The sequence below is a fragment of the Eschrichtius robustus genome, chromosome 9 (assembly GCF_028021215.1).
Source record: "Eschrichtius robustus isolate mEscRob2 chromosome 9, mEscRob2.pri, whole genome shotgun sequence".
Taxonomy (NCBI): domain Eukaryota; kingdom Metazoa; phylum Chordata; class Mammalia; order Artiodactyla; family Eschrichtiidae; genus Eschrichtius; species Eschrichtius robustus.
The window spans coordinates 125,876,345-125,903,395 of NC_090832.1; the positions used below are offsets into that span (position 1 = coordinate 125,876,345).

Below are 27,051 nucleotides of genomic sequence, written 5' to 3' on the forward strand. Positions count from 1 at the left end.
TTCAGTAACCTAGAATAGAGAAAAATGTACCTAACGAACTTGTGAATCTGACTAAAAAGATTTCCAGGCAGAATGCTGAATGCATAAACTGGCTGTGTGCTAAGGTTAAAATGGACATGAACTAAAGAAGGAAATGCTCAGCTTGTGAGCAAAATTTAAACAGAATATAGAGGACACAAGACTTGCCTGTAAAAGATTTCCAAAGTAAAATAAGGCCTGTGGTCAAAGATCAAATTAAGTGTGTGGTTGTAATAACTCTTTTGAAAGCTTCTGAAAGATTTAAAGTGGAGCCTAGGAGACCATCGTGCCTAATTCAGTGGAACTGGTACCACAGCACTCTGATATGTCAACCAATAATAGGGAGAAGGCCTATTTTGAAAAGAATTGTGAGTAGGGCCTTTATCTAATGTAGTAGACTATAATCTGATACACAGAAAGCCGAAAAGAAATTTTTAAAGGTACTGTACTACTTGGATTAATTGACACAGAGACACTTCAAAACAAAAATAGTTCATTGGATCCTCCACTTTCCACAGGCAGGAAGCAGACTGAGAGAGCCATTCTGATGCAATGGGGCCATTTCTTATGGAAAAGGAAGACTATCTCAGAGGACAGAGCCAAGAGCCCAGACAGAAGAACCAAAAGTCTAGGAGAACAATGAACTACAGAACCACTCTGAAGAAAAAGAACTGGGCTTATTCAAAGAACATTCCCTGCCCCTCAAGTAGGTGGCCTGGCAACATATGTCCATTGGGAATTCAGAATTGCTATGAACCACTTAGAGCCATATGACTCCTATTCCTGCCATTCTGAAAGGGAGTGTTGACTGTGGTCATTCTGTCCCTGCCTCACCACTGTATGCTTGGTATGTGGGAACATATAGGAGGAGCCACACCAAGGAGCAAAACACGAGGATCTTCATTTGCATCTAGACCTGATTTAGATGACAGGATCCTGAACTGTGGGCCTGCTGTTTTTCCTGGGATGACATTTTTGGAAACCTAGGATGGAGATGAGCATATTTTACATGTGGAATGTGAACAATGTGTGAGGGGTGAGAATATCTATGGAGAAAGGCCAAGCTGTCCCAAGCATCCCAGCCTCCCTAGCCATCCCAGGGAATCAAGAACATTAATAAAACAGCAATTATTCTAAGTCACTAGGTTTGGAGGTGGTTTATAGATAAATGATATGGTTTTGCAGGTGTGGTTATGTTGTCAAGAAGGTTAAACCATTTGAATCACCTGAGTTGGAATTTGCTTACAGGCAACATAAACTATAGCCCAGTTCACATGTCTTGTCCTGGTGTAATTACTAAGTATCCTCTTTCATTGTGAAAGTGCCTTGGTTTGGCCAATACATTATGTGGTCGTCCCACTTATAATGTACTGCACAACAATGAGTTAAGGCTTTCTGGCTAGCTGGAAGTTAACATATCAAATCATATAAATGTATTTCACAGGAAATGTAAAATCTAAAACTGAGTACTGTTGTAAAGCCCAGCTGTTCCTTGAGGCCTACAAACTTTAAACAATCTGCTGGCAGGCTTCTGAACAGCTGATGTTAAAGTGCCAGTGAGCTACTAATGGCTGCCAGAATTAAATACTTTCTCCATGTCTGGGATATGGCTGGACTTCTAAAACGTGAATTAGAAAAAGAACACAATTGAGAAAAGATGTTACATGTTTCCCCTTCTCTTTTCTCTGATTCTTTCCCATGCTAGTAATTAAAGTATATCATAAAGAAGTCTGCTACAGTGAAGAGTCAATTATGAAGATTTATGAACAAGATAAAGCTTTTGAATTAAATCAGGAAGTTATAAAATTCTTCCAGTCATAATGTCTCTGTCAAAAATTACTGGTTTTTAAAAATGTCATGATAATTAAAGCTTTAATAATGAGTGCATTCTTGGAAATCTGGCTGACAAAAAAATAACATCTACAAAAAGCAATTTAACAAGATTACCCAGTTGTGATAATGGCACCATAGACCAAGTAGCCTGGCACAGAAGTGACATTAATTCATTAGATTAAAAACTTCTCACAGCCAAGAGTAAAAACTTAATAGATCTTTGTTGGAAAATAAATGAAAGACTTGGTATTAAGCAAACACTTTAAAAAGATTAGACCTTCTTTAACAAGACGTGTCACATGCAATACATTTGTTGTCACTGAAGACTTACAAAGACTTAGAAGCATGTGAGAAGGAAAAAACTTAGGCTTTGAAAGAGAGTAAAGGACAAAAGCATATGGAAACATAAGAGAGTTTCAAAAAGGAGATAAGGAGGGTATATATTGGTAAAATTAATTATCATACTTCTTAGCACTGTCTCAACTCTGGAACCTTGGGAATTTTTATTTGAAGTTAATAGTAATCACTATCAACTTTTACCTTGTTCATATCTCTCATTTCTACCATTCCAGTCTAAAGTTTCTGAGAAATAAAAAATATTTTCTCAATATTCTAAAGTTTTTAAAAGTCATTACAAAAAGCAGTATTTCCTATCAGAAAATTTGAGAGCGCTGAAATGTAAAATCAAAAACAAAGAAAACCAATAAGCTCTACCCATTCAGAACTACCCCACCACTAGCACCTTGATGCATATTCTTCTAGGTCCTTTTCTTTACATCTATGCATGTATAATATTATCTGTCCAAATTGGGGACGATATCATAGACTGTTTTATATATAACCCCTTTTCACATAGGAATATATTGTGGAAAGTTTTCACATCACTCACTAGATGAACATTTTTAAAATTTGTGATCTGTATTGGAACTCTGCCCTTCTAGAGAGGACAAACAAATTAACAATCCCCCACCCCCCAGTGACATATAATAAATATGTTTATTTTGTTGCAACCAAAGGAACAGTATTATCTTTCCACACATATGTGTGTGTGTGTGTGTGTGTGTGTGTATATCTGAAGTATACATGTAAAATATATAATAAATAAAATATATAGTAAAGTAAAAAATATATAAATATATTTAATGTTATCAAGTAGTATTCATTTATATTTCTTTTCTAATATCATTAAACATTTTTCATAAGTTTACTGACCATTTTCATTTCTTCATTTTTAAATTATCTGTGACCATGTGTCCTTAGGCAATTTGTATATTTCACATTTAACATTTTCTCATTGAATTGAAACTGTTCTTTGAATACTAAGAACATTTTAAATCTTTATCTGCCATAAATGTTATGAATATTTCCCATTTCAGCATTTATTTTTAAATTATATTTATAATATACAGATAATCATATTCTATGCTGCTATTTACTCATTATTTTCAAATGAAAAACCAAATTCTGTAAAGAAATAATATAAACTTTTTGCTGTTTTGCTGGTTCATGTCATCAATATGATTAAGCAATCTAACTGCCAATGCTCAGCCAAGAGTTTCAAGCAATACTTAAAATGTCAGCAGGCATATGAGCTGGCATGAATGTTAACAAGCAGTAGAAATAAAAATCATTAAAATTTGACTGTGGTTCAGTAAGTCTGGAGTGGAGCCCAGGATTCTGCATTTTTAACACATGCCCCCAGTAATTCTGAACTGGTTTTGTTCATGGAACGTATATTGAGAACCACTCATTTCAACCTTAAATTATTAAGTTAAAATAAAATTATTCGACTTCCCCGAAAGTTCCTGTCTCAGGTAAATTTTTTTCTATTTTCGTTTATATAATGGGTATTTCTGAAATATATCACAAACTTCAAGGAGTTCCTGAGACTTACAGCGCGTATAAAACCAAACTGTAGACCCCATTCTCCTTCCCAAGGCACTGGTGTTGTGCCTCAGAAAACAGAGGAATAAATCCTTGATATAATCCTAATTTAGAGAGGGTGAGGTAAGAGGACACGATGAAAAAGTAAGCATGTGACAATACACACCAAGCTGGGAACTGAGGGATTATCTTCTCTCCTCTGGCTTTACTATACAATATAACGATTAGTACTCATTCAAATGCAGGATCACTTGACTGAAATGGCAAGCAATCCCCATAATATGAAAGGACAAAGATAAAAAGTGCGGGGGGGTTGAGGGAGAAATGCTTACAACCCAGCTGGGACCATGTGGCAGGCAGCATAATGACATGCTCCTCCCCGCAAACCTATAAATACATTACCTTTCGTGGCATAAGGAACTTTGCAGATGTGATTAAAGGTGAGTCCTTAAAAGCAAAAAACCTTTTCTGGCTGTAGTCAGAGAAAGAGATGGGATGACAGAAACAGGGTCAGAGAGACACTACATTGCTGGCTTTGAAAATAGATAAAGGGGACCATGAACCAAGGACTGGAGGCATTTCTCTAGAAGCTGGAAAAGACAAGGGTGTGGAACTCAGCCCTGCTGACATCTTTTATGATTTTAGCCTGTTGAGACTTGTGTCAAGCTTGTGACCTATAGAACTATAAGGTAATATACTTGTGCTATTTTAAGTCACTAAGTTTGTAGTAATTTTTCATGGTAGCAATAGAAACCTAGTACCAGTCACATTCTAGTGCCAACAATGACTTCTGTACAAGTGCTGAAAGATACATGGCAGGTTCATATGACAGAAAAATCTATCAGGTTTTTCTTTTGTTCGGTTTCTCCCCAACACAGCTGCTTCATGCCAAACATGAAGAGCACTTTCTAGAACAAAAGGGGGAACCTCCTCAATGGGAAGAGGCTTCAACTTTGTGACTTAAAGTTCCAATAAGGATTCCAGATCTAGATACACTGTACACATGAACTGAAGGCCAGACTAAACATAAAACTAGAATCAGAAAAGCTGAGACCCAGAGCAATAGTTTAATAAACAGAGACTGACTATGTAGAGACAATATTCTCCCACTCATACTGCCCATGCCCTCTTGAAGACTGACCATGTGTTACGGGCTCAGTTGTGCCCCTCCAAAATTCATATGTTCAAGTCCTAATCCCAGTACTTCAGAATATGACTGTATTTGCAGACAGGGTCTTCAAAAAGGTAATTAAATTAAATGGGGTCACTAGGGTGGGCCCTAATCCAACATAACTGGTGCTATTCTAAGAAAAAATTAGGACACAGATGCACAGAGACAAAATACCACTGAAGGAAGACAAGCCAAGGAGAGAGACCTTAGAAGAAACTGACTCTGTTGATACCTTGATCATGGACTTCTAGCCTTCAGAACTGTGAAAAAATAAATTTCTATTGGCTAAGCCACCCAGTTTATGGTACTGTTACAGCAGCCCAAGCAAACACACACCATGTGATACATGCAGCAGTTTTTAAGACTAGAGGGGGCAAAAGGAACATTTACTCACATCTTTAGTAAAATATCAAGCTTCGATATTGGTCACTTACTTAAGAAAAGGTATATGATGAACACAACTTCTATGAAAAGATTTGGCAACAACAGAAAAAAAATAAATAAAGTATGGAATGCTCTTAAGAGACAAAGACAATTTACTTCAGGTAAAACATAACTTTTATATAGCAACTGCTTCACAAGTAAATTAAAGAAAACGTGGACTATGAAATAATAGATGAAAGGTAAGATAAAAACACAAACATCCTACCTAAATAAATGTTTTGCATTATTAACTTAAAGAATAAGAGTATTTTTTAGGCAAGCACTTCTGTGGCTCAGTTCCAGTGTCTTTGTTCTTTAAACTTCTTTTAGTTGTAAGCTGCAGAGATTGAAGAAGGCAGGCAAGTGTGATTTAACAGCAAGTGAGGACTGTCTTATCAATCAGCTGCTAATTCCTTTTCTACTTTCATTACTACTCAATATAGGTATTTATGATAAAAGAGGAAAACATTTGTAATTTATAAAAAAGGGATCTAGCCTTCATGAAACTTTGCTAAGTTATTCTGGCTAAGAAACTAACTGTTGTTAGCAATTGCTTTTGTATTTTTATTATGAAGTGTTAAAACTGGACAGAGATTCACAAAAGGGATGAGATTAAAAATTGTGACTACAGGATATTTTGACTACAAGGACATGTGACTTGTCCTTTTGACTACAAGCACATGTGAAAGTGGAATACAGAGTGGCAACATAGAAACTACATTACATGTCACACAAACCCATCATTCTGTCATATTTCAGTGAATTAAGTTTTCTTTTTGTCTTCTCAGTACAGTAGCAGTGCAAGCATAAAGAGAATAAAATGTCGAGATGGGGGAGTAGGAAGACCCTAAACTTACCTCCTCCCACAGACACAACAAAATTACAGCTCCTTACAGTACAAGTATCTAAGAGAAAGGCCTGAAGACTAACCAAAAAGATTTTCCACAAGTAAAGACATAAAGAAGAAATCACAATGAGATGGGTGGGAGGCAGAGATGACATAGAGTCAGGACCCACACTCTTAGGTCAGCCACCCACAAACAGGAGGGATGTCACAATCAGAGGTTCTCCCCAAGGAGCGAGGGGTCTGAGCCTACGTCAGACTCCCCAGCCCCGGAGTCCTGCACTGGGAAGATGAGCCCCCAGAATATCTGGCTTTGAAAACCAGTGGGGCTTCTCTTTGGGAGAGACGGAGGACTGTAGGAAACAGAGACTTGGCTCCTAAAAAGCATAAGCAAAATCTCACACACTCCAATTTCCACCACAGAGGCAGGGGCCTGGGTCCAACATGCTTGCTGATCTTAGAGAGCCACCTAAAGATGCAGGAAGCAACTGGAACTACCCTCGGGGAAAGAAGTAGTGGCAACAGCCATTTTGAGGAGCTCATTCTACCATGATAATACTGGCTCTAGCAAAGCACCATTCTGAAATCTTCCCTCTAGCCTATTAGCAGCAGGGTCCAGGCCCCATACTTCAGCAGGCCAGCATCAGTCCCAAGCTCCCCAGCTGCACAAAGAGCCATGCAGGGACCCAGCCTCACCCACCAGCAGACTGGCAGCAGTCCCACGCCACCCTGGGTCACACAGCCAAACACACAGGAAACCTACCCTCCCACCTAGTTGGCCCACAGCCACCTCAGGAGGCACGGCCTCACAGTCAACCAAGGAGGAAACCAGCCCTGCCTACCAGCATGCCCACAGTAGTTGGCCCTGCCGAAACAGAAGGATGCACACAGCCCACACAGGGTGTACCCCTAGAACATTTGGCTCTGGTAACCAGAGAGGAGAGTGCTACTGGGCCCCATAGGACATCTACATAAGGCCACTTCTCCAACACTGGGAAACATAACCAGTCTACCTACCACATAGAAAAAAACAAAAGAATTAGGCAAAACAAGGAAACAGAAGAATTTGTTCCAAATGAAAGAATAAGCCATAACCTCAAAAAAAGAACTAAATAAAATGGAGATAAGCAATATATCCAATAAATAGTTCAAGGTGATGATCATAAATATGCTCACCAAATTTGGTAGAAAAATGGATGAATACAGTGAGAATTTCAACAGAGTTAGAAAATATAAAAATATAAAGAAGAACCAAACAGAGTTGAAGAATACAATAACTGAAATAAAAATACACTAAAGGAATCAACAGCAGATTACATGATAAAGAGCAATGGATCGGCGAACTGGAAGAGAGAGTAGTGGAAATTAACCCAGATGAACAGAAAAAATAAAAAAGAATTGTAAAAAATAAGGATAGATTAAGAGATCTCTGCAACAACATGAAGCATACTAACATTCACATTATAGAGGTGCCAAAAGAAGAGAGAGGAAGGGGCAGAGAATTTATTTGGAGAAATAATAGCTGAAAACTATCCTAACCTTGGGAAGAAAACAGACATCCAGGTCCAAGAAGCACAGAGAGTCCCAAAGGAGATGAACCCAAAGAGGTCCACACCAAGACACATTATAATTAAAATGGCAAAAATTAAAGATAAAGAGAGAATCCTAAAAGCAGCTAGAGAAAAGCAACTTGTTACGTACAAGGGAACTCCCATAAGACTATTAGCTGACTTTTCAGTAGAAACTCTACAGGTCAGAGGGAGTGGCACAATACGTTCAAAGTGTTGAAAGGAAAAACCCTACAACCAAGAACACTCTACCCAGCAAGGTTACCATCCAGATTTGAAGGAGTGATAAAAAGTTTTACAGACAAGCACAAGATAAAAGAGTTCAGCACCACTAAACTGGCTATACAAAAAATGTTAAAGGGACTTCTCTAAGTGAAAAAGAAAAAGCTACAACTAGAAATATGGAAATTACAAAAAGAAAAATCTCACTGGTAAAGGCAAACATACAGCAAAGGTAATGGACCAACTACTTATACAGCTAGTAGAAAGGTTAAAAGAAAAAAGTAGTAAAATCATCTATATCTAACATAAGTAGTTAAGGAATACACAAAATAAAAAGATGTAAAATATGACATCAGACATAAATGGTGGGGGAAGGGATAAGTAAAAATGTAGGGCTGTTAGAATGCATTCAAACTTAAGAGATCATCAACTTAAGACAGACACCTATATGGAAGGTTGCTATATATGAACCTCATATAACCACAAACAAAAAACTATAATAGATACACGAAAAATAAAGAGAAAGGAATCCAAACTTAACATTAAAGATACTCAACAAATCACAAGAGAAAAAAAAAGGAACACAGAAAAACTATAAAAACAACCAAAAAGCATTGGCATTTTAAAATGCCAATAAGTATATACCTATCAACAATTACTGTCAAGGTAAATGAATTAAATGCTCCAGTCAAAGACATAAAGTGGCTGAATAGATTTTTTTTAAAAAAGAACCATATATATGCTGCCTAAAACAGACTCAAAAGACAGACAGACTGTAAGGGATGGGATGAAAAAAAGAATTCTATGAAAAAGCTTGGATAGCAACAATTATATAAGACAAAATAGACTTAAAGACTATAACAAGACACAAAGCATATTACATAATGATAAAGGGATCAATCAAAGATGAATATATAACAATTAAAAATATATATGACCCAACATAAGGGCACTTAAATACATAAAGCAAGTATTAACAACATAAAGGGAGAAAGTGACAGTAATACAATAATGGTAAGGCACTTTAACACCCCACTTACATTAATGGACATATCATCTACACAGAAAAACAAGAAGGAAACACTGGCCTTAAATGACACATTAGACCAGATGGCCTTAATAGATTTATAAAACATTCCATCCAAAACCAGCATAATACACATTCTTTTCAAGTGCACACGGAACATTCTCAGGACAGATCACATGTTAGGCCACAAAACAAGCCTCAGTAAATTTTTAAAAACTGAAATCATATCAAGCATATTTTCTAACCACAATGCTGTGAGACCAGGAATCAACTACAAGGAAAAAAAGAGCAAAAACCACAAACGTGTGGAGGCTAAACAATATGCTACTAAACAACCAATGGATCACTGAAGAAATCAAACAGGAAACCAGAAAATACCTGGAGACAAATGAAAATGAAAACACAATGATCCAAAATCTATGGGATGCAGAAAAGCAGTTCTCAGATGGAAGTTTATATTGATATAAGCTTTCCTCAGGAAACAAGAAAATTCTCAAACAAACAACCCAACCTTACACCCAAAGGAGCTAGAAAAGGACAAACAAAACTCAAAGTTCGGAGGAAAGAAATCATAAAGGTCAGAGCAGAAATAAATAAAATAGAAACTTAAAAAAGAAAGAAAAGAAGAGATCAATGAAACTAAGAACTGGTTCTTTGAAAAGATAAACAAAATTGATAAACCTTTAGCCAGACTCCTCAAGAAAAAAAAGGGAGAAGGCCCAAATCAATAAAATCAGAAATGAAAAAGGAGAAATTACAACCAACACCGCAGAAATACAAAGGATCATAAGAGACTACGACAAACAAATAAAATGGACAACCTAAAAGAAATGAACAAATTCCTAGAAATGTACAATCTCCCAAGACTAAACCAGGAAGAAGTAGAAAATGTAAACAGACCTATTACCAGTAATGAAATTGAATCAGTAATTTTAAAACTCCCACCAAGATCAAATGGCTTCAACAATGAATTCTACCAAACATTTAGAAAAGACTGAACACCATTCCTTCTCAAACTATTCCAAAAAACTGCAGAGGAAGGAACACCTCCAAACTCCATCTACAAGGCCAGCATCAGCCTGATACCAATATCAGATGAAGACATCACAAAAAAGAAAATTACAGGCCAATGTCACTGATGAACACAGAAGCAAAAATCCTCAACAAAATGCTATCAAACCGAACCCAACAATACAGTAAAAGGATCATACACCATGATCAAGTGGGATTTATCCCAGGGATGCAAGGATTCTTCAATATTCGCAAATCAATCAGTGTGATACATCACATTACCAAACTGAAGAATAAAGACCATATAATCATCTCAATAGATGCAGAAAAAGCTTTTGACAAAATTCAACACCCATTTATGATAAAAAAAAAACTCTCCAAAAATGGGCATACAGGGAACTTACCTCAACATAATAAAGGCCATATATGACAAACCCACAGCTAACATCATTCTCAGTGGTGAAAAGCTGAAAGCATTCCCTCTTAAGATCAGGAACAAGACAAGGATGCCCACTGTCACCACTTTTATTCAACATAGTTTTCGAAGTCCTAGCCATGGCAATCAGGGAAGAAAAAGAAATAAAAGGAATCCAAATTGGAAAAGAAGAAGTAAAATTGTCACTGTTTGCAGATGACATGATACTATACATAGAAAATCCTAAAGATGCTACCAGAAAATTACTAGAGCTCATCTATGAATTTGGTAAAGTTGCAGGATACAAAACTAATACACAGAAATCTCTTGCATTCCTATACACTAACAACAGAAGATCATAAAGAGAAATTAAGGAAACAATTCCATTTACCATCACATAAAAAAGAATAAAATACCTAGGAATAAACCTACCTAAGGAGGTAAAAGACCTGTACTCAGAAAGCTATCAGACACTGATGAAAGAAATTGAAGATGACACAAACAGATGGAAAGATATAACGTGTTCATGGATTGGAAGAATTAATATTGTTAAAATGACCATACTACCCAAGGCAGTGTATAGATTCAATGCAATCCCAAGGGCATTTTTCACAGAACTAGAATAAATAATTTTTAAAATTTGTATGGAAACACAGAAGACCTCAAATAGCCAACACAATCTTGAGAAAGAACAGAGCTGGAGGAATCAGGCTCCCTGACCTCAGATTATATTAAAAGCTACAATAATCAAAACAGTATGATACTGGCACAAAAACAGATGCATAAATCAATGGAACAGAATAAAGAGCTCAGAAATAAACCCACACACTTGTGGTCAATTAATCTATGAAAAGGAGGCAAGAATATGAAATGGAGAAAAGACAGTCTGCTCAGTAAGTGGTGCTGGGAAAACTGAACAGCTACATGTACAAGAATGAAATTAGAACATTCTCTAATATCATATACAAAACTAAAATCAAAATGGATTCAAGGGCTTCCCTGGTGGTGCAGTGGTTGAGAATCTGCCTGCCAATGCAGGGGACACGGGTTCGAGCCCTGGTCTGGGAAGATCCCACATGCCGCGGAGCAACTGGGCCTGTGAGCCACAATTACTGAGCCTGCGCGTCTGGAGCCTGTGCTCTGCAACAAGAGAGGCCGCGATAGTGAGAGGCCGGTGCACCGCGATGAAGAGTGGTCTCCGCTTGCCACAACTAGAGAAAGCCCTCGCACAGAAACGAAGACCCAACACAGCCATAAATAAATAAATTAATTAATTAAAAAAAAAAGGATTCAAGACCTAAATGTAACGCCAGAAACCATAAAACTCCTAAAAGAAAATGTAGGTGAAACACTCTTTGACATAAATTATAGCAAGATTTTTTTGAGTTTGTCTCCTAAAGGAAACAAAAGCAAAAATAAACAAATGGGACCTAATTAAACTTAAAAGCTTTTGCTCAGGAAAGAAAATCATCAACAAAACAAAAAGACGACCTAATGAATGGAAGAAAATATTTGCAAAGGATATAACCAATAAAAAGTTAATATCCAAAATATATACACAGCTCATATTAAAAAAACAACCCGATTAAAAAATGGGCAGAAGAAATGACTAGACATTTTTCCAAAGAAGACATAGAGATGGACAACAGACACATGAAAAGATGCTTAACATCACTAACCACCAGAGAAATGCAAATTAAAGCCACAATGGGATATCACCTCACACCTGTCAGAATGACTATCATCAAAAAGACCACAAACAACAAATGTTGGTGAGGATGTGGAAAAGAGGGAAGCCTCGTACACTTTTGGTGGGAGTGTAAATTGGTGCAGCCTCTGTGGAAAACACTATGGAGGTTTCTCAAAAGACTAAAAACAAAACTACCAAATGACCCAGCAATTCCACTCCTGGGTATATATCTGAAGAAAACAAAAACACTAATTCGAAAAAATACATGCACCCTAATGTTCATAGCAGCATTATTTACAATTGCCAAGATATGGAAGCAACCTAAGTATCCATCAACAGATGAATGGATAAAGGTGTGGCATATATATATATACAATGGAATACTACTCAGTCATAAGAAGAATGAACTTTTGCCTTTTATAACAACGTGGACGGACTTGGAGGGTATTATGCTAAGTGAAATAAGTTTGACAGAGAAAGACAAATACTGTATATCATTTATATGTGGAATCTCAAAAATAAAACAAACTAGTGAATATAAAAGAAACAGAATCATAGATATAGAGAACAAACTAGTGGTTATCACTGAGGAGAGAGAAGGGGTGAGGGACAAGAGAGGGGTAGGAGCTTAAGAGTTCAAAACTACTATGTATAAAATAAATAAGCTACAAGGACATATTGTACAACACAGCGACTACAGCAAATATTTTATAATAACTGTAAATGGGATATAACCTTTAAAAACTGTGAATTACTATGCTGTACACCTGAAGCTTATATAATATTGTAAATCAATTATACCTCGATTAAAACAAAAATAAAAAAGAAACCCTATGGTACCCAGGAAAACCATTTCTAAGGGGAAAGTTTATAGATATACATGCCTACCTCAGGAAACAAGAATAGACCATCTAACCTTACACATCAAGGAACTATAGAAAGAAGAAAGAACAAAACCCAAAGTTAGTAGAAGGAAAGAAATCACAAAGATCAGAGCAGAAATAAATGAAATTGAGACTAAAAAAAAAATAGAAAAGACCAATGAAAATAAGGTCCTTTGTAAAAATAAACAAAATTAATAAACCTTTGCTCAGACTCATCAAGAAAAAAAGAGAAAGGGCCCAAATATATAAAATCAGAAATGAAAGATGAGAAGTTACAACAGACACCACGGAAATACAAAGGATCATAAGAGATTACATGAACAATCACATGCCAATAAAATGGACAACCTATTAGAAATGGATAAATTCCTAGAAATTTACGTCTCCCAAAAACTGAATCAGGAAGAAATATAAAATACGAAAAGACTTATTACAAGTAATGAAATTAAATCAATAATAATAATAATAAAACTCCCAACAAATGAAAGTCCAGGACCATAAGCCTTCACAGGAAAATTCTATAAAACATTTAAAGAAGAGATAACACCTATCCATCTCAAACTATTCCAAAAACTTGAAAAGAAAGGAATGCTTCCAAGCTCATTCTACAAGGCCACTATCACCCTGATATAAAAATCAGACAAGGATGTCACTCACAGAAAAAGAAAATTACAGGCCAATATCACTGACGAACATAGAAGCAAAAATCCTAAACTAAATATTAGCAAAACAAATTCAACAATACATTAAAAGGATCAAATACCATGATCAAGTGGGATTTATCCCAGGAATGCAAGTATGGTTCAATATCTGCAAATCAATGTGATGTAACACATTAATGTGAGATACCACATTAACAAATTGAACAATAAAAAAATCATATGATCGGGACTTCCCTGGTGGCACAGTGGTTAAGAATCCGCCTGCCAATGCAGGGGACATGGGTTCAAGCCCTTGTCCGGGAAGATCCCATGCCGCAGAGCAACTAAGCCCGCGCGCCACAACTACTGAGCCTGCACTCTAGAGTCCGCGAGCCACAACTACTGAGCCCGTGTGCCACAGCTACTGAAGCCTGCAGGCCTAGAGCCCATGCTCCACAACAAGAGAAGCCACCACAAGGAGAAGCCCTCACACTGCACTGAAGAGTAGCCTCCCGCTCGCTGCAACTAGAGAAAGCCCGTGCACAGCAATGAAGATCCAACGCAGGCAAAAATAAATAAATAAATTTATTTTAAAAAAAAGAAATCATATGATCATCTCAACAGATGCCAAAAAGACTTTTTACAAAATTCAACATCCATTTATCATAAAAACTATCAAAAAGTGGGTACAGAGAGAATATACCTCAACATGATAAAGATCTTATTTGACAATGACATTCTAGACCTAGGTTTGATATTTGCATGCAACTTTTGAAAAGTCTATCTTAACTGACCATTATTTTTCATTTCTATTTCATAAAATTCTACCTTTAATTTATAGTATCTATCACTCACAACTAATCCAAATATTAGCAATTACAGATGAGCAAAAATATGTACTACTTGATATATAACTTTAAGATTCTAAAATGTCGATGCAGGAAGGAGAAATGCTAAACTCCAAAACATCTACCACAGACTCAATATAGATTTTTAGAACAAGATTTCAGACTGACTAAACTTAATAAATTCTTTGGGATTAGTTCCTGCCTAGTATAAAAATAATAATTTTTTTAAAAGTAACAAGGATATCCTAAAGTAAAACATATACTTTACAGAATAATGGTGTAAGTGCTCATCAAAGGATACTAAAACACTAAAGAAGCTGCTAAAAATTAATCACATTACAGAAAAGGGGAACGGGAAAGGAAAAGCGAAAGAATAATTTCTTTATAAGAGTTGGGGGATGGGTTTGAGGAGAGAGAAAGAACCAAACAAAAAAGATGAATTTCATCAAGTTCCTGAAATAATCTCAAAATGCAGAAATATGGTACTATTTTTTAAGGTGTATAGCTGTGTTATAGACTTAAATTGTTTACCTCATTTTCTGTTCCCACATCCAGCATGACAGGCAGACATTGTTGAGGATTCATCCCTCCACAAGCTGTATACAGAGCCAGTTTACCCACGGGGATGCCCATCCCATTACAGCCAAGGTCCCCCAGGCCAAGAATACGCTCTCCATCAGTCACCACAATAGCCTCAAAGAAAAAGAAAAAATATCTATTAATAGATGTTTGCAAATTCCGGGGCATAGTTCCTACTCTCTGTTTCTGAAGTTAATATTTATGCAATGAAATACTAAGCTGTCAAAAAGCATAAATTGAATATACATGGAAAAGATTTTATGTGATCATTAAGTGTGGAAGACTGGGGAGAATAAATAAATTTGATATATGCATTTTAAATGTATTTTTAAAATATATATATATGATTGTTTGGTTGTTGAAATAAGAAGACAAGGTATGCCCATAAAGATTCAAACAACTCAAATAACTCAGTCTTCAATCAGGAGGAGTAAGTGGGCAGAGTACAGGTAAATAAGAGCTCAAACTGGGAACTAAAGTGAACCTTAGAACAGCTTTGAAACTAGTCACATCCACTTTGAGTACCATTAGGGGAGAGTCCATGGTTAAATCATCGCTCAGGAGTCCCCGGTGCTCTGATCTTTAGTTTACGCATCCTCGTAATTTCACAACAATGTTGTGATCCATCCTCTTTAACTCCTATAACACTGGATACTGTTCTACCATCTTTGAAATATGCCAAGCACAGTCTGTTACTACTCTTACCTGATAGTAGAGTACCACTAGACAATGAATTTTGTTTAGTTTATTTCTAATCATCTTGAATATCTACAAAGCATATATTTTAATCATGTGGAGATTTTAATGCTAAGTACTTTGTTATCTTTATTGAAATTAATGCATCTATCATCTTTGTTCTGTGATTCATGGCCATTACATGAATTTAAGCAAAACCAATTTGGTGAAACACAATTTATTAGATTTTCCACAAACTGCTACACTTGTCATATCCATGGAGCCTAGAAAAAATGTCGGTTATTTGACCTTAGATAAACTGATGAATTAAAGCTTCTGTTTCTTATTTATAAAAATGCGAATGATAAATGTACTTTTCAGAGTAGCTGCAAAAAATTAGGAGCCAACTCTGTTGTGCTCACTACTGTACACCAACATCTAGCACAGCATTTGGCACAGAGTAAACAATCAAAAACATTAATTAACTGAAAAATCTATGATTCAATACAATGAAATCATGATAAAGAACTTACCACATTACCTGGTACATTAGAGTTCTCAAAAAAATTATAGATATTAGTACTATTATTATCATAAGGACTAATGTACAGAGTCATAGCATTTTAGAAGCAAAGGGGAATTTGGAGTACATTCAGTCTATCCTTCTTACAGATTAGGAAACCGAAGATAAGAGAACTGAAATAACTTGCCTACTGTAATTTACCTCGTTAATATCAAAGAACCAGGACCCGAGTGTGTTAACTCCTAGTGCAGTGTTTTTCTACCACAGTATAATGCAGAACATATATTTTAAAAGTTTGAGGGCTTTTCATTTAGTTTTCTGTTCACCTATATTATGCAGCTCTTAAAGACCTGCCTTAAGATATGTACATGTATATATGTACTTTTAACTAACTTACAAGTACATATATACATTTCACCCAAAAGTGGGTGAAAATTATTTTTGCATATTCCATAAAGTTGATCTTTGTCAAATTTTCCATGTCCCATTGAAAAGGGTCAATATGTTAGGCTGTTTTGGAGAAGGCAACTTGAGACACCTGCATTCAATTCCCACCACCACCATGCACTACTATGTAACCCACCTGAGCCTTCCTTTCCTCATGGAATTATCATGATACTACATGAGTTAATACAAGTAAAGTGGCTCACTCAGAAAGCTACCAAACGGCAGATACTATTATTATTCTATTTTCACTAGCTCACTCCCAGAGGGGAGTCAGGTTAGATACTTCAGGTCACCACGATAAAGGAAATGGATTAAGATTTTTGCCTACCTTGATTCCTCTTAGTGGATGATTAAACACAAAAGAAAAAGGAGTTTGCTCAAAGAAATTCAGACACTACTTCAACATTTTTTCAACACTTATCATAACTTACAATGAATAAAGAAATACTAATAAATCTGATGGAAATAATGGTGAAACTTAGAATCTAAATGGTATCAGAATAAAATTAATCCACTATGCAAAAATCAAAGTGATATAAATAGAAAAGCTGGTGAATGCTACATAGTATGGTGAAAAGTGTCAGCCTGTTATGGGACAGGAAAAAGAACAAATGTGCCACAGTGGGAAAATGTGATAACTTACCTTGATGACATCTTCTGGCCATGCATTAAGAACAGAAGCAATATGCCCTCGATCATGGATACTAATAAAGAGACCTCTGACAGGAAAAAAAAAAGGAGTAATTTCAATTTACTTCAGACTTGTCACACTATCACGAACATTTTTTTAAAATTTTCAAATCCATGTAATATATCTCCATTTTTATCAAACTAGTGAAAATTATTTCCTTAAACACATATGGGTCAAGAATCTTATAAATAAGGGAGAAATTATTTTAAATGATATATCAACATCTACAATAAAGGTAGCTTCATTTTTATATTACATATTCTTAAATACTTTTTAATTAAAGAAATATTCACTATTTTTATACACAGAGAATTTAAATAGCATTATCATTTCCACACGTAGATTTATTCACGGTCTTCATTAAATAAGATAATACACGTAAAAGCACTTTGAAAAACAGCATGAAGCATATATACATAGGCATTTTCAGTGTATATTCCATTATTATGTATTCACAGTGTGAAGACAAGACGCCTATGGGGAGGACTGAAGTGAAAGACACACGCTGAGCAGTCCTTTCATGTGGAAGTTACTTGGGAAACCCTGAAACCGAGCCCCCCCCAAAAAGAAGTTCCCTTACCAAGTTTATGATTAATCTCTCTAGCCGAAACTTTATTCTTTGCTTGTCCCCTCTAACCTCAATCCTGTGCTAACTGAACACCGATCAACCAGAGTCAGGTGCTAAAATTCATGTTGTTGATAACATAGTTGATGTACTAAAACTGTTATTATAGATATCATTATTAACATACAAACAATACACACTGTTTCTCCAGGGCAAGATGAGCTAACAGACCTCCAAGCCACGGACCACCTGGCCAGAGAACCCTAAACCAGAAGCATCCTGACTCCCAAAACTACGATTAAGAAATGTCACAAGACAATGATCAAAAACCCAGCCTCTATGTTCTTCCCCTTTAAAAACACCCACAACTCAAAGACCAGGCTTGTCTCCCACCTCCCTGCTTGGCGCCCTGCAATAAACCCTTACTTTGCTGCAAACTCCCCCACTGGCAGAGTTCGGTTTCACTCGATTCTTCGATTTGTGGTCTCAGTTGTTTGCAACTCTGTTCTTCAGACTCTCAACTTTAACTCTCAGTCTTTAACACTGCTCTCTGACAGCCCTGAATTTCCTATGAAAGCTTAACAAGGAACTTTAAAAATTAAAATAAGAAATTTGTAGATGTCTTAACCTCACTTAAAAGTTTTGCCTTAGTATCGTTAAATACGACTCAAATGCAGAGCACCACACACGTCAAATGTACAGCCGAAAGCACTGTTTACGGCCACCACCCTTCTACTCTCTCTCCTTCACAGCAAAACGCTTCAAAGACTTGTGTATTCTTACTGCCTTTATAACCTTACCTCCCATTCTCTCTTCACCCTGTTAATTAGGCCTTTCCTCCTCACTTCTCCACGAAAACAGCTCTTCCCAAAGTCACTGCTGACTGACATCTGATGAAGTCAAAGGTCAGCTCTCAACTCTCACCCTACTCGATGTCCCAACTGTGATTGACATGGCTTTCAGTGTCATGTCCACAATGAAGATTTTCAAACTTCTATCTTCAATCGAGACCACTCCCTTGAGCTCCAAACTGTAAATCTAACTACATGCCTAATCCCTCTCATCATTCAGGCCTCAACTCAAACCTGAGCTCCTCAAACAGGCCTTCTCTGATAACAGCAGTCCAAGCACCTCCACCCTAATATTTTCCCCAGTGTCATTATATGTATAAAGCATCTGAAATCCCCTTAACTATTTTCTCATATGTTGGCTGTCTGTCTCCTCCCTGCCACCGCCCCCCAGGACACATATACACGCAAAGCAGCAAGTTCCTTACGTACAGTGACTATTTTGCTCACATTTGTAAGCCCAATGCCTGTAAGTGTGCTGGCACATAGTATGTGTCCAACAATATGTGCTGACTTCAGTGCTGAAAAAATAAGCCTTCCATATTCAAAAAAAGGTTTTAAGTACAGAAAACATGAAGTAAACCCAGACTTATTACGACTTATTAAGTAACCAAAAATTATATTATGATAGTAAGTACCACAGGCAGACTACTGATGACTGTCTGATTCAACAAAAACATTAATTTACCAAGTTGGCACTAAATTGTATCCTTTCCTGTTTATTTTTTGCTGTTTCATATGAAGTTATTTTGTTTCTCCAAAATGACTATAAGCTCTTTGTAAGTTATATATTTCTTTTGGATCCCTGTCATACCCAACTACGCAATCAACATTTAAGATCTCAATAAATGTCAAATTTAAATGAAATATGGTTGGACTTTTTAAAGAAGGCAATTTTGTTGAATTATCTAAGATGTTCTTGGCAATATACCATTAAATAACGTTCCTTGGGAACTTGTTAGTTAGCCAAGGTTTTCCAAGTAACACTGGTCTCAGGAAATAGTATCATTCTTTTTAAACAAGACGGACAATGAATTTACTAAAATTTGCATCAATTAAATGCCAAAGTTTATTAAACAAATATATGAGTACAACTTCAGTTGGAGAGCCATTTGGACACCTGTAATCTCTTGCATTCAGCAGATTCATTTGTACAAAAGTGCTTACTCTTGGAGAGAGCTCAATAAAATGAAGAATCTGTAATGTTCCACCAAAGTCAAGCATTTTGATAGAATAATTTCTAAAACTTCCTGGAATGTCTCCTTGATCAGAAATCTAATGAGATATCCAAAAGTGTTTCAGCACAGAAATGACTCATGCTTCCTGGTATAAAATTGGATATGAAACATTAATCTGAACATATTTAAATATACACATATTTATAAAATGAAAAGTTTAGACAAGAAAGTTATTTATGAATGATATTTTTAAATGAATGGAATTACAATAAAAACCTTTTCTTGGTCCAATTTCTTGTTGATCAATTTGTTTAAAATATTTAATCTTTATTCAAAGTATATTAAACATGCCAATTAAAATACTCATACTTTTGTGTCTATTTCATGTTAGAACTGAGATAATTTTAAAATGTGGATCATTTTCTCATATACGCAGTTCAAACTTTTCTCATAACCTCTGCCACTGTATATATTCCACTCTCAAAACAGATTTGTTAGATAATATTCTTACTTCATGTTGTCTCACATAACATCTCTAATGAAATTCATTTCATATCAAAATAGAGTTCATTTTCTAACATGCAACTTTCTATTGTAACTAGACTTATATTTTCTTATGGAAATGGGTTCATGACTCTCTCCTGACCCAGTGGAGAATGCAATCATTCTACAGTTTTCAATAATAATCCTCTCTTGCAGAAACTGAAGAAAATTAAACCCCATATTTTTCACAAAATTTGAGTATGCATTAGTGAGCTCCAGGAGTTAACCTAAAGTTGAGTTATACCAGCAGGTCTGGGCTGATGAGAAAAGACATACTAAAGAAAGCTAAATTCAGGTAAAATGGAAGTCAGGAGAAACCTAGATCAGGAGAAACCTAGGATAAAGATGCAGAGTTAAGAGTCATATGCCTAGAGTTGAAAGGAATGGAAGAAATTACTAAAGGAGAAAGAAGAGAAGGTCAAGGAGAAAACATTACAAATTAGTACCTATACTAGAAGAATAGGATGACTAAGAAGAGTCCACGAGAAAAAAACAATCTAACAGGTAGGACAACCAGTGTTTCTAAAGTCAGGGGAAGTCAACAGAGGAAATGTTAAGAAGGCATGTGTCAAGAAGACATACAGATGCCCAAAAAGCACATGAAAAGATGCACATCATCACTAATTATTAGAGAAACACAAATCAAAACTACAATGAGGTACCACCTCACCTCAGTCAGAATGGCCATCATTATAAAGTCTACAAATAACAAATGCTGGAGAGGGTGTGGAGAAAAGCGAACCCTCCTACACTGTTGGTGGGAATGTAAATTGGTGCAGCCACTATGGAATACACTATGGAGGGTCTTCAGAAAACTAAAAGTAGAGCTGCCATATGATCCAGCAATCCCACTCCTGGGCATATATTCAGACAAAACTATAATTCGAAAAGATACATGCACCCCTATGTTCACACCAGCACTATTCATAATAGCCAAGACATGGAAACAACCTAAATGTCCATCGACAGATGAATGGATAAAGAAGATGTGGTACATATATACAGTGGGATATTACTCAGCCATAAAAAAGAATGAAATAATGCCATTTGCAGCAACATGGATGGACCTAGAGATTATCATACTAAGCAAAATAAGTCAGAAAGAGAAAGACAAATACCATATGATATCACTGATATGTGGAATCTAAAATACAACACAAATGAACATATCTATGAAACAGAAACAGACTCACAGACATAGAGAACAGACTTGTGGTTGCCAGTGGGGAGGGAACGATTGGGAGTTTGGGATTAGCAGATGCAAACTATTATATATAGAATAGATACACAACAAGGTCCTACTGTAGAGCACAGGGAACTATATTCAATATCCTGTGACAAACCATAATGGAAAAGAATATGAAAAAGAATGTATCTACATATAACTGAATCACTTTACTGTAACGGAGATATTAACACGACATTGTAAATCAACTACACGTCAATAAAAATTTTTTTAAAAGGCATGGATCAATATTATTTTATCCTTCAGTAAATGCTTAAAAGAATTCTCCCAAGTATATTACAAAGAATCGTTTTTTCGGGACTTCCCTGGTGGTGCAGTGGTTAAGAATCCACCTGCCAATGCTGGGGACACAGGTTTGAGCCCTGATCTGAGAAGATCCCACATGCCGCAGAGCAACAAAGCCCGTGCACCACAACTACTGAAGCCCATGCGCCTAGAGCCTATGTTCCGCAACAAGAGAAGCCCGCGCACCACAACAAAGAGTAGCCCCCGCTCACCGCAACTAGAGAAAGCCCGCGCGTAGCAACGAAGACCCAACGCAGCCAAAAATAAATAAATTTATTAAAAAGAACCCTCCCTTTAAAAAAAAAAGAATTGTTTTTTCCTGAACTATTTGAGAGCTAAGTAGCCAGCATGATGCCTCATCATTACCAAATAACTGAGTGTATTACAAACAAAAATATTCTCCTACATAATTATAATTATAATTATAATCAGAAAATTAATACTGATACATATAATCTTCAGACACCTTTCACATTTCACCATTCGTCCTTCATAACAAAAGAGCCTAGTTCAAAATCCTGCGCTGTAATTAGTTGTCATGTTTCTTGGTCCTGTTCAACCTAAAACATTTCCTCAGTCTTTCCTTGACTTCCACAACCTTAATACTTTTGAAGTTATAAGTCAGTGTTTTTGTAGACTGTCCTTCAATCTGGATTTAGGTGGTGATTCCTCATGATTCGATTCAGACCATAACATCTTTTGCAGTAAGGTCACGGAAGCGATGCTGGCTTCTTCTCCTTGCGTCCTATCAGGCGGCGCTGTTCCTGCTTCCTCCCATTATTGATGATGTTCACTTTGATCACTTGATTAATGTGGTGCCTTCCAGGCTTCCTCACTGCAAAGATGCTCTTTTTTCCCTTTGTAATTAACAAGTATTTTACAGGAAGATTCTTCAAAACTCTGTAAATAACCTATTCCTCCATTCAACTCTAAAATTATTCATATCAATGTGGGCTTGTGCTTGTTATTTTACTCAGTAGGTTCTTATCTGCTGCAAACATTATTTATTGAGTGCTTACAATGTCCCAGATTTGGCCAGAGGGAGCCTCTTCAAGCTGGCTCCTATGTCCTTCCGACACATCCCCATCATTCTTTAAGCACCTCCTTGCTTTCTGGTATGACAGGTTCCGAGCTTATCTTTTGCTTACCCTGGCCCAGCCCTGGGATCAGCAATTTCTCTAAGGCGTTCCGGTTGCTTTTGGCAGAGAGCAGCATTGAGATCTGAGTGTTGGCGGTGCTCCTTGTTACTGGGGTGTTGTGGCTGCCAAGCCGACTCAACGGGCAGAGCTAGAGAATACATGCGTGTGCACACGTACTCTACATGTGTACACACAGACGGGTATGTACACGCATATATACACATCTTATGTATACCTATTTATTTCTATAACTATCCATTCATCTATTAACGTTAACAGTTAATTATAACTTATGGTTGGTTTTTTTGTTTTGTTTTAACTTAAGAGAATTCAGGATTAAGCAGCCAGTAAATTAAATCATGGTATTTAAGTATTAAAAAAAAAAAACCATATTGAAAACCATAAATTCACACCAATACCTCCAATTCCACCACCAACACAGGGTTCCTTCTACTATTCTCCCCTGTTCACATTTGTAACAACTTTCTCCTAGAGCGAGAAACCTACCTCCCATCGTGCTTAATATATTTCCTTACTTGATGGGTCTGCCTGTGTGAAGCCAATCTTGTCCCCTCTCGCTGTGTCACACCCCACTTACTTCCTCTAAGATTCCAGCCTCTGAAGTAGGCAGCCCTCCCACACGGATGCCCTCTTTGCCCCGCTGGGGCTCTGACACCTGGCGCTGGACCGCTCTCCTACCCAGATCCTCCCTTCCCCTTGATTGGCTCCCACCCCTGAGCCAGGCTGCCCTCCTACACAGGTGTTCTCGACCCGCCCAGGCTCCAACACCCCATGCTGGGCTCCCGGCCCTTTTAATCAGAGACAGGACGAGCGTGAGACAGAGAGAGGGTGTAGCCTGACTGCTGCTGTTATCTTTGAGGAACACAAAAAAACTGGTGCTAGATGTGCAAAAAAGAAGCTATAATTATCCACAGCTACTGGGGAAATATCAACCCAGATCCCATCTTTACAGATGAAGGATTTTTATCCCTTTGCTTATCATACTGGTACAAATTCGTTTCTTAATTTCTCATCTTTCATTTTTGTTTGTTGTTGTTTTCCATTTATTTATAGTAAAACGAATTGATTTTTCTCCTTTCAGATTTCTTACATTTCTTTTAAGTATACAAAGTCCTCCCTCATCAATCATGTTCCTATATTTTAATTTTTTTTTCTAGGTTTGCTCCAGTTCTTTAAATCTATCGGAAATGTAACTATAGTCTGTGATGTGAGGATCTAACCCACATCATACTTTTCCAAATACCACACTTGTAACAACTTTCACATTTGTAACAACTGCAATGATAATCTTGTGAATTCCTTTTGTTTATTGCAGAAAATGTTTAAAGCTCTATTTTTAGTCTCAATCCTCCTGAGGAGTGACAATTAGTGTGGTGGGCAGATTTCTAAGATGTTACTATATAACTACATTTTGACCTCATTAATGTCTCCTGTCTTTTGGTACCTGCTTTTATTTTTTTCCTCCAAATTGGCAGTCTATCCTGATTGAACTTCCTTCTTTATTCAGCTAGATTTTTATCTGTTCTGCCAACCATTCTTAACTCCCTTGACTTTTTCTCTGCCCATCACACCCTTGCAGAAAACCTCCAAATCTAAATCAATCCACCTGCCTTCTCCTTTCCTCAAGCCCTACTGCAGAATGCCGCTTGAGACGGGCACTCAGCTGGGTGTGTTAGATCCGCTAAAACCTCGCGGCGTCTCCACTGTCAGCCAGGTCCTCACAAAGCCTGACTCCCCCGAGGACCTTTTTTTTTTTTTTTTTAATTTATTTTTTATTTTTATTTTTATTTTTTTAAGATTTTTAGAAATTTCATGTAATGTCTGAAACATTTATATTAACATATTTCCATACATATTTCCATACAAATACAAATATAAGATTTTTAGAAATTTCATGTAAAGTCTGAAACATTTATATTAACATATTTCCATACAAATAACCCAATGTAAGTTTAGTATTAGTTGTTTTGTTTGTTTGTTTTTTTATACTGCAGGTTCTTATTAGGCATCAATTTTATACACATCAGTGTCTACATGTCAATCCCAATCCCCCAATTCAGCACACCACCATCCCCACCCCACCGCAGTTTTCCCCCCTTGGTGTCCATATGTCCATTCTCTACATCTGTGTCTCAACTTCTGCCCTGCAAACCGGCTCATCTGTACCATTTTTCTAGGTTCCACATACATGCATTAATATACGATATTTGTTTTTCTCTTTCTGACTTACTTCACTCTGTATGACAGTCTCTAGATCCATCCACTTCTCAACAAATGACTCAATTTCGTTCCTTTTTATGGCTGAGTAATATTCCATTGTATATATGTACCACATCTTCTTTATCCATTCGTCTGTTGATGGGCATTTAGGTTGCTTCCATGACCTGGCTATTGTAAATAGTGCTGCAATGAACATTCGATTCGGGTTCATGCATCTTTTTGAATTACGGTTTTCTCTGGGTATATGCCCAGTAGTGGGATTGCTGGGTCATACGGTAATTCTATTTTTAGTTTTTTAAGGAACCTCCATATTGTTCTCCATAGTGGCTGTATCAATTTACATTCCCACCAACAGTGCAAGAGGGTTCCCTTTTCTCCACACCCTCTCCAGCATTTGTTGTTTGTAGATTTTCTGATGATGCCCATTCTAACAGGAGTGAGGTGATACCTCATTGCAGTTTTGATTTGCATTTCTCTAATAATTAGTGATGTTGAGCATCTTTTCATGTGCTTCGTGGCCGTCTGTATGTCTTCTTTGGGGAAATGTCTATTTAGGTCTTCTGCCCATTTTTGGATTGGGGTGTTTGTTTCTTTAATATTGAGCTGAATGAGCTGTTTATATTTTTTGGAGATTAATCCTTTGTCCGTTGATTCGTTTGCAAATATTTTCTCCCATTCCAAGGGTTGTCTTTTGGTCTTGTTTATGGTTTCCTTTGCTGTGCAAAAGCTTTGAAGTTTCATTAGGTCCCATTTGTTGATTTTTGTTTTTATTTCCATTACTCTAGGAGGTGGATCAAAAAAGATCTTGCTGTGATTTATGTCAAAGAGTGTTCTTCCTATGTTTTCCTCTAAGAGTTTTACAGTGTCCAGTCTTATATTTAGGTCTCTAATCCATTTTGAGTTTATTTTTGTGTATGGTGTTAGGAAGTATTCTAATTTCATTCTTTTAAATGTAGCTGTCCAGTTTTCCCAGCACCACTTACTGAAGAGACTGTCTTTTCTCCATTGTATATCTTTGCCTCCTTTGTCATAGATTAGTTGACCATAGGTGCGTGGGTTAATCTCTGGGCTTTCTATCTTGTTCCATTGATCTATGTTTCTGTTTTTGTGCCAGTACCATATTGTCTTGATTACTGTAGCTTTGTAGTATAGTCTGAAGTCAGGGAGTCTGATTCCTCCAGCTCCATTTTTTTGCCTCAAGACTGCTGTGGCTACTCGGGGTCTTTTGTGTCTCCATGCAAATTTTAAGATGATTTGTTCTAGCTCCGTAAAAAATGCCATTGGTAATTTGATAGGGATTGCATTGAATCTGTAGATTGCTTTGGGTAGTATACTCATTTTCACAATGTTGATTCTTCCAGTCCAAGAACATGGTATATCTCTCCATCTGTTGGTATCATCTTTAATTTCTTTCATCAGTGTCTTATAGTTTTCTGCATACAGGTCTTTTGTCTCCCTAGGTAGGTTTATTCCTAGGTATTTTATTCTTTTGGTTGCAATGGTAAATGGGAGTGTTTCCATAATTTCTCTTTCAGATTTTTCATCATTAGTGTATAGGAATGCAAGAGATTTCTCTGCATTAATTTTGTATCCTGCAACGTTACCATATTCA

The 27,051-nt window shown here is 36.7% G+C and overlaps 1 protein-coding gene across 3 annotated transcripts in view; it reads right to left on the reverse strand.

Annotated features, from left to right (window-relative positions):
* The window catches only part of ME1 (malic enzyme 1), a 190,093-nt gene that overhangs the window by 98,146 nt on the left and 64,896 nt on the right, over window positions 1-27,051 (reverse strand). For all 3 annotated transcript variants that reach the window (XM_068551687.1, XM_068551688.1, XM_068551689.1), the window contains exons 4-5: window positions 17,347-17,422; window positions 15,011-15,172 (exon numbers count right to left, since the gene is read on the reverse strand). In XM_068551687.1, the coding sequence (XP_068407788.1) occupies window positions 15,011-15,172; window positions 17,347-17,422 (238 nt within the window). The remainder of the gene's footprint in view (window positions 1-15,010; window positions 15,173-17,346; window positions 17,423-27,051) is intronic.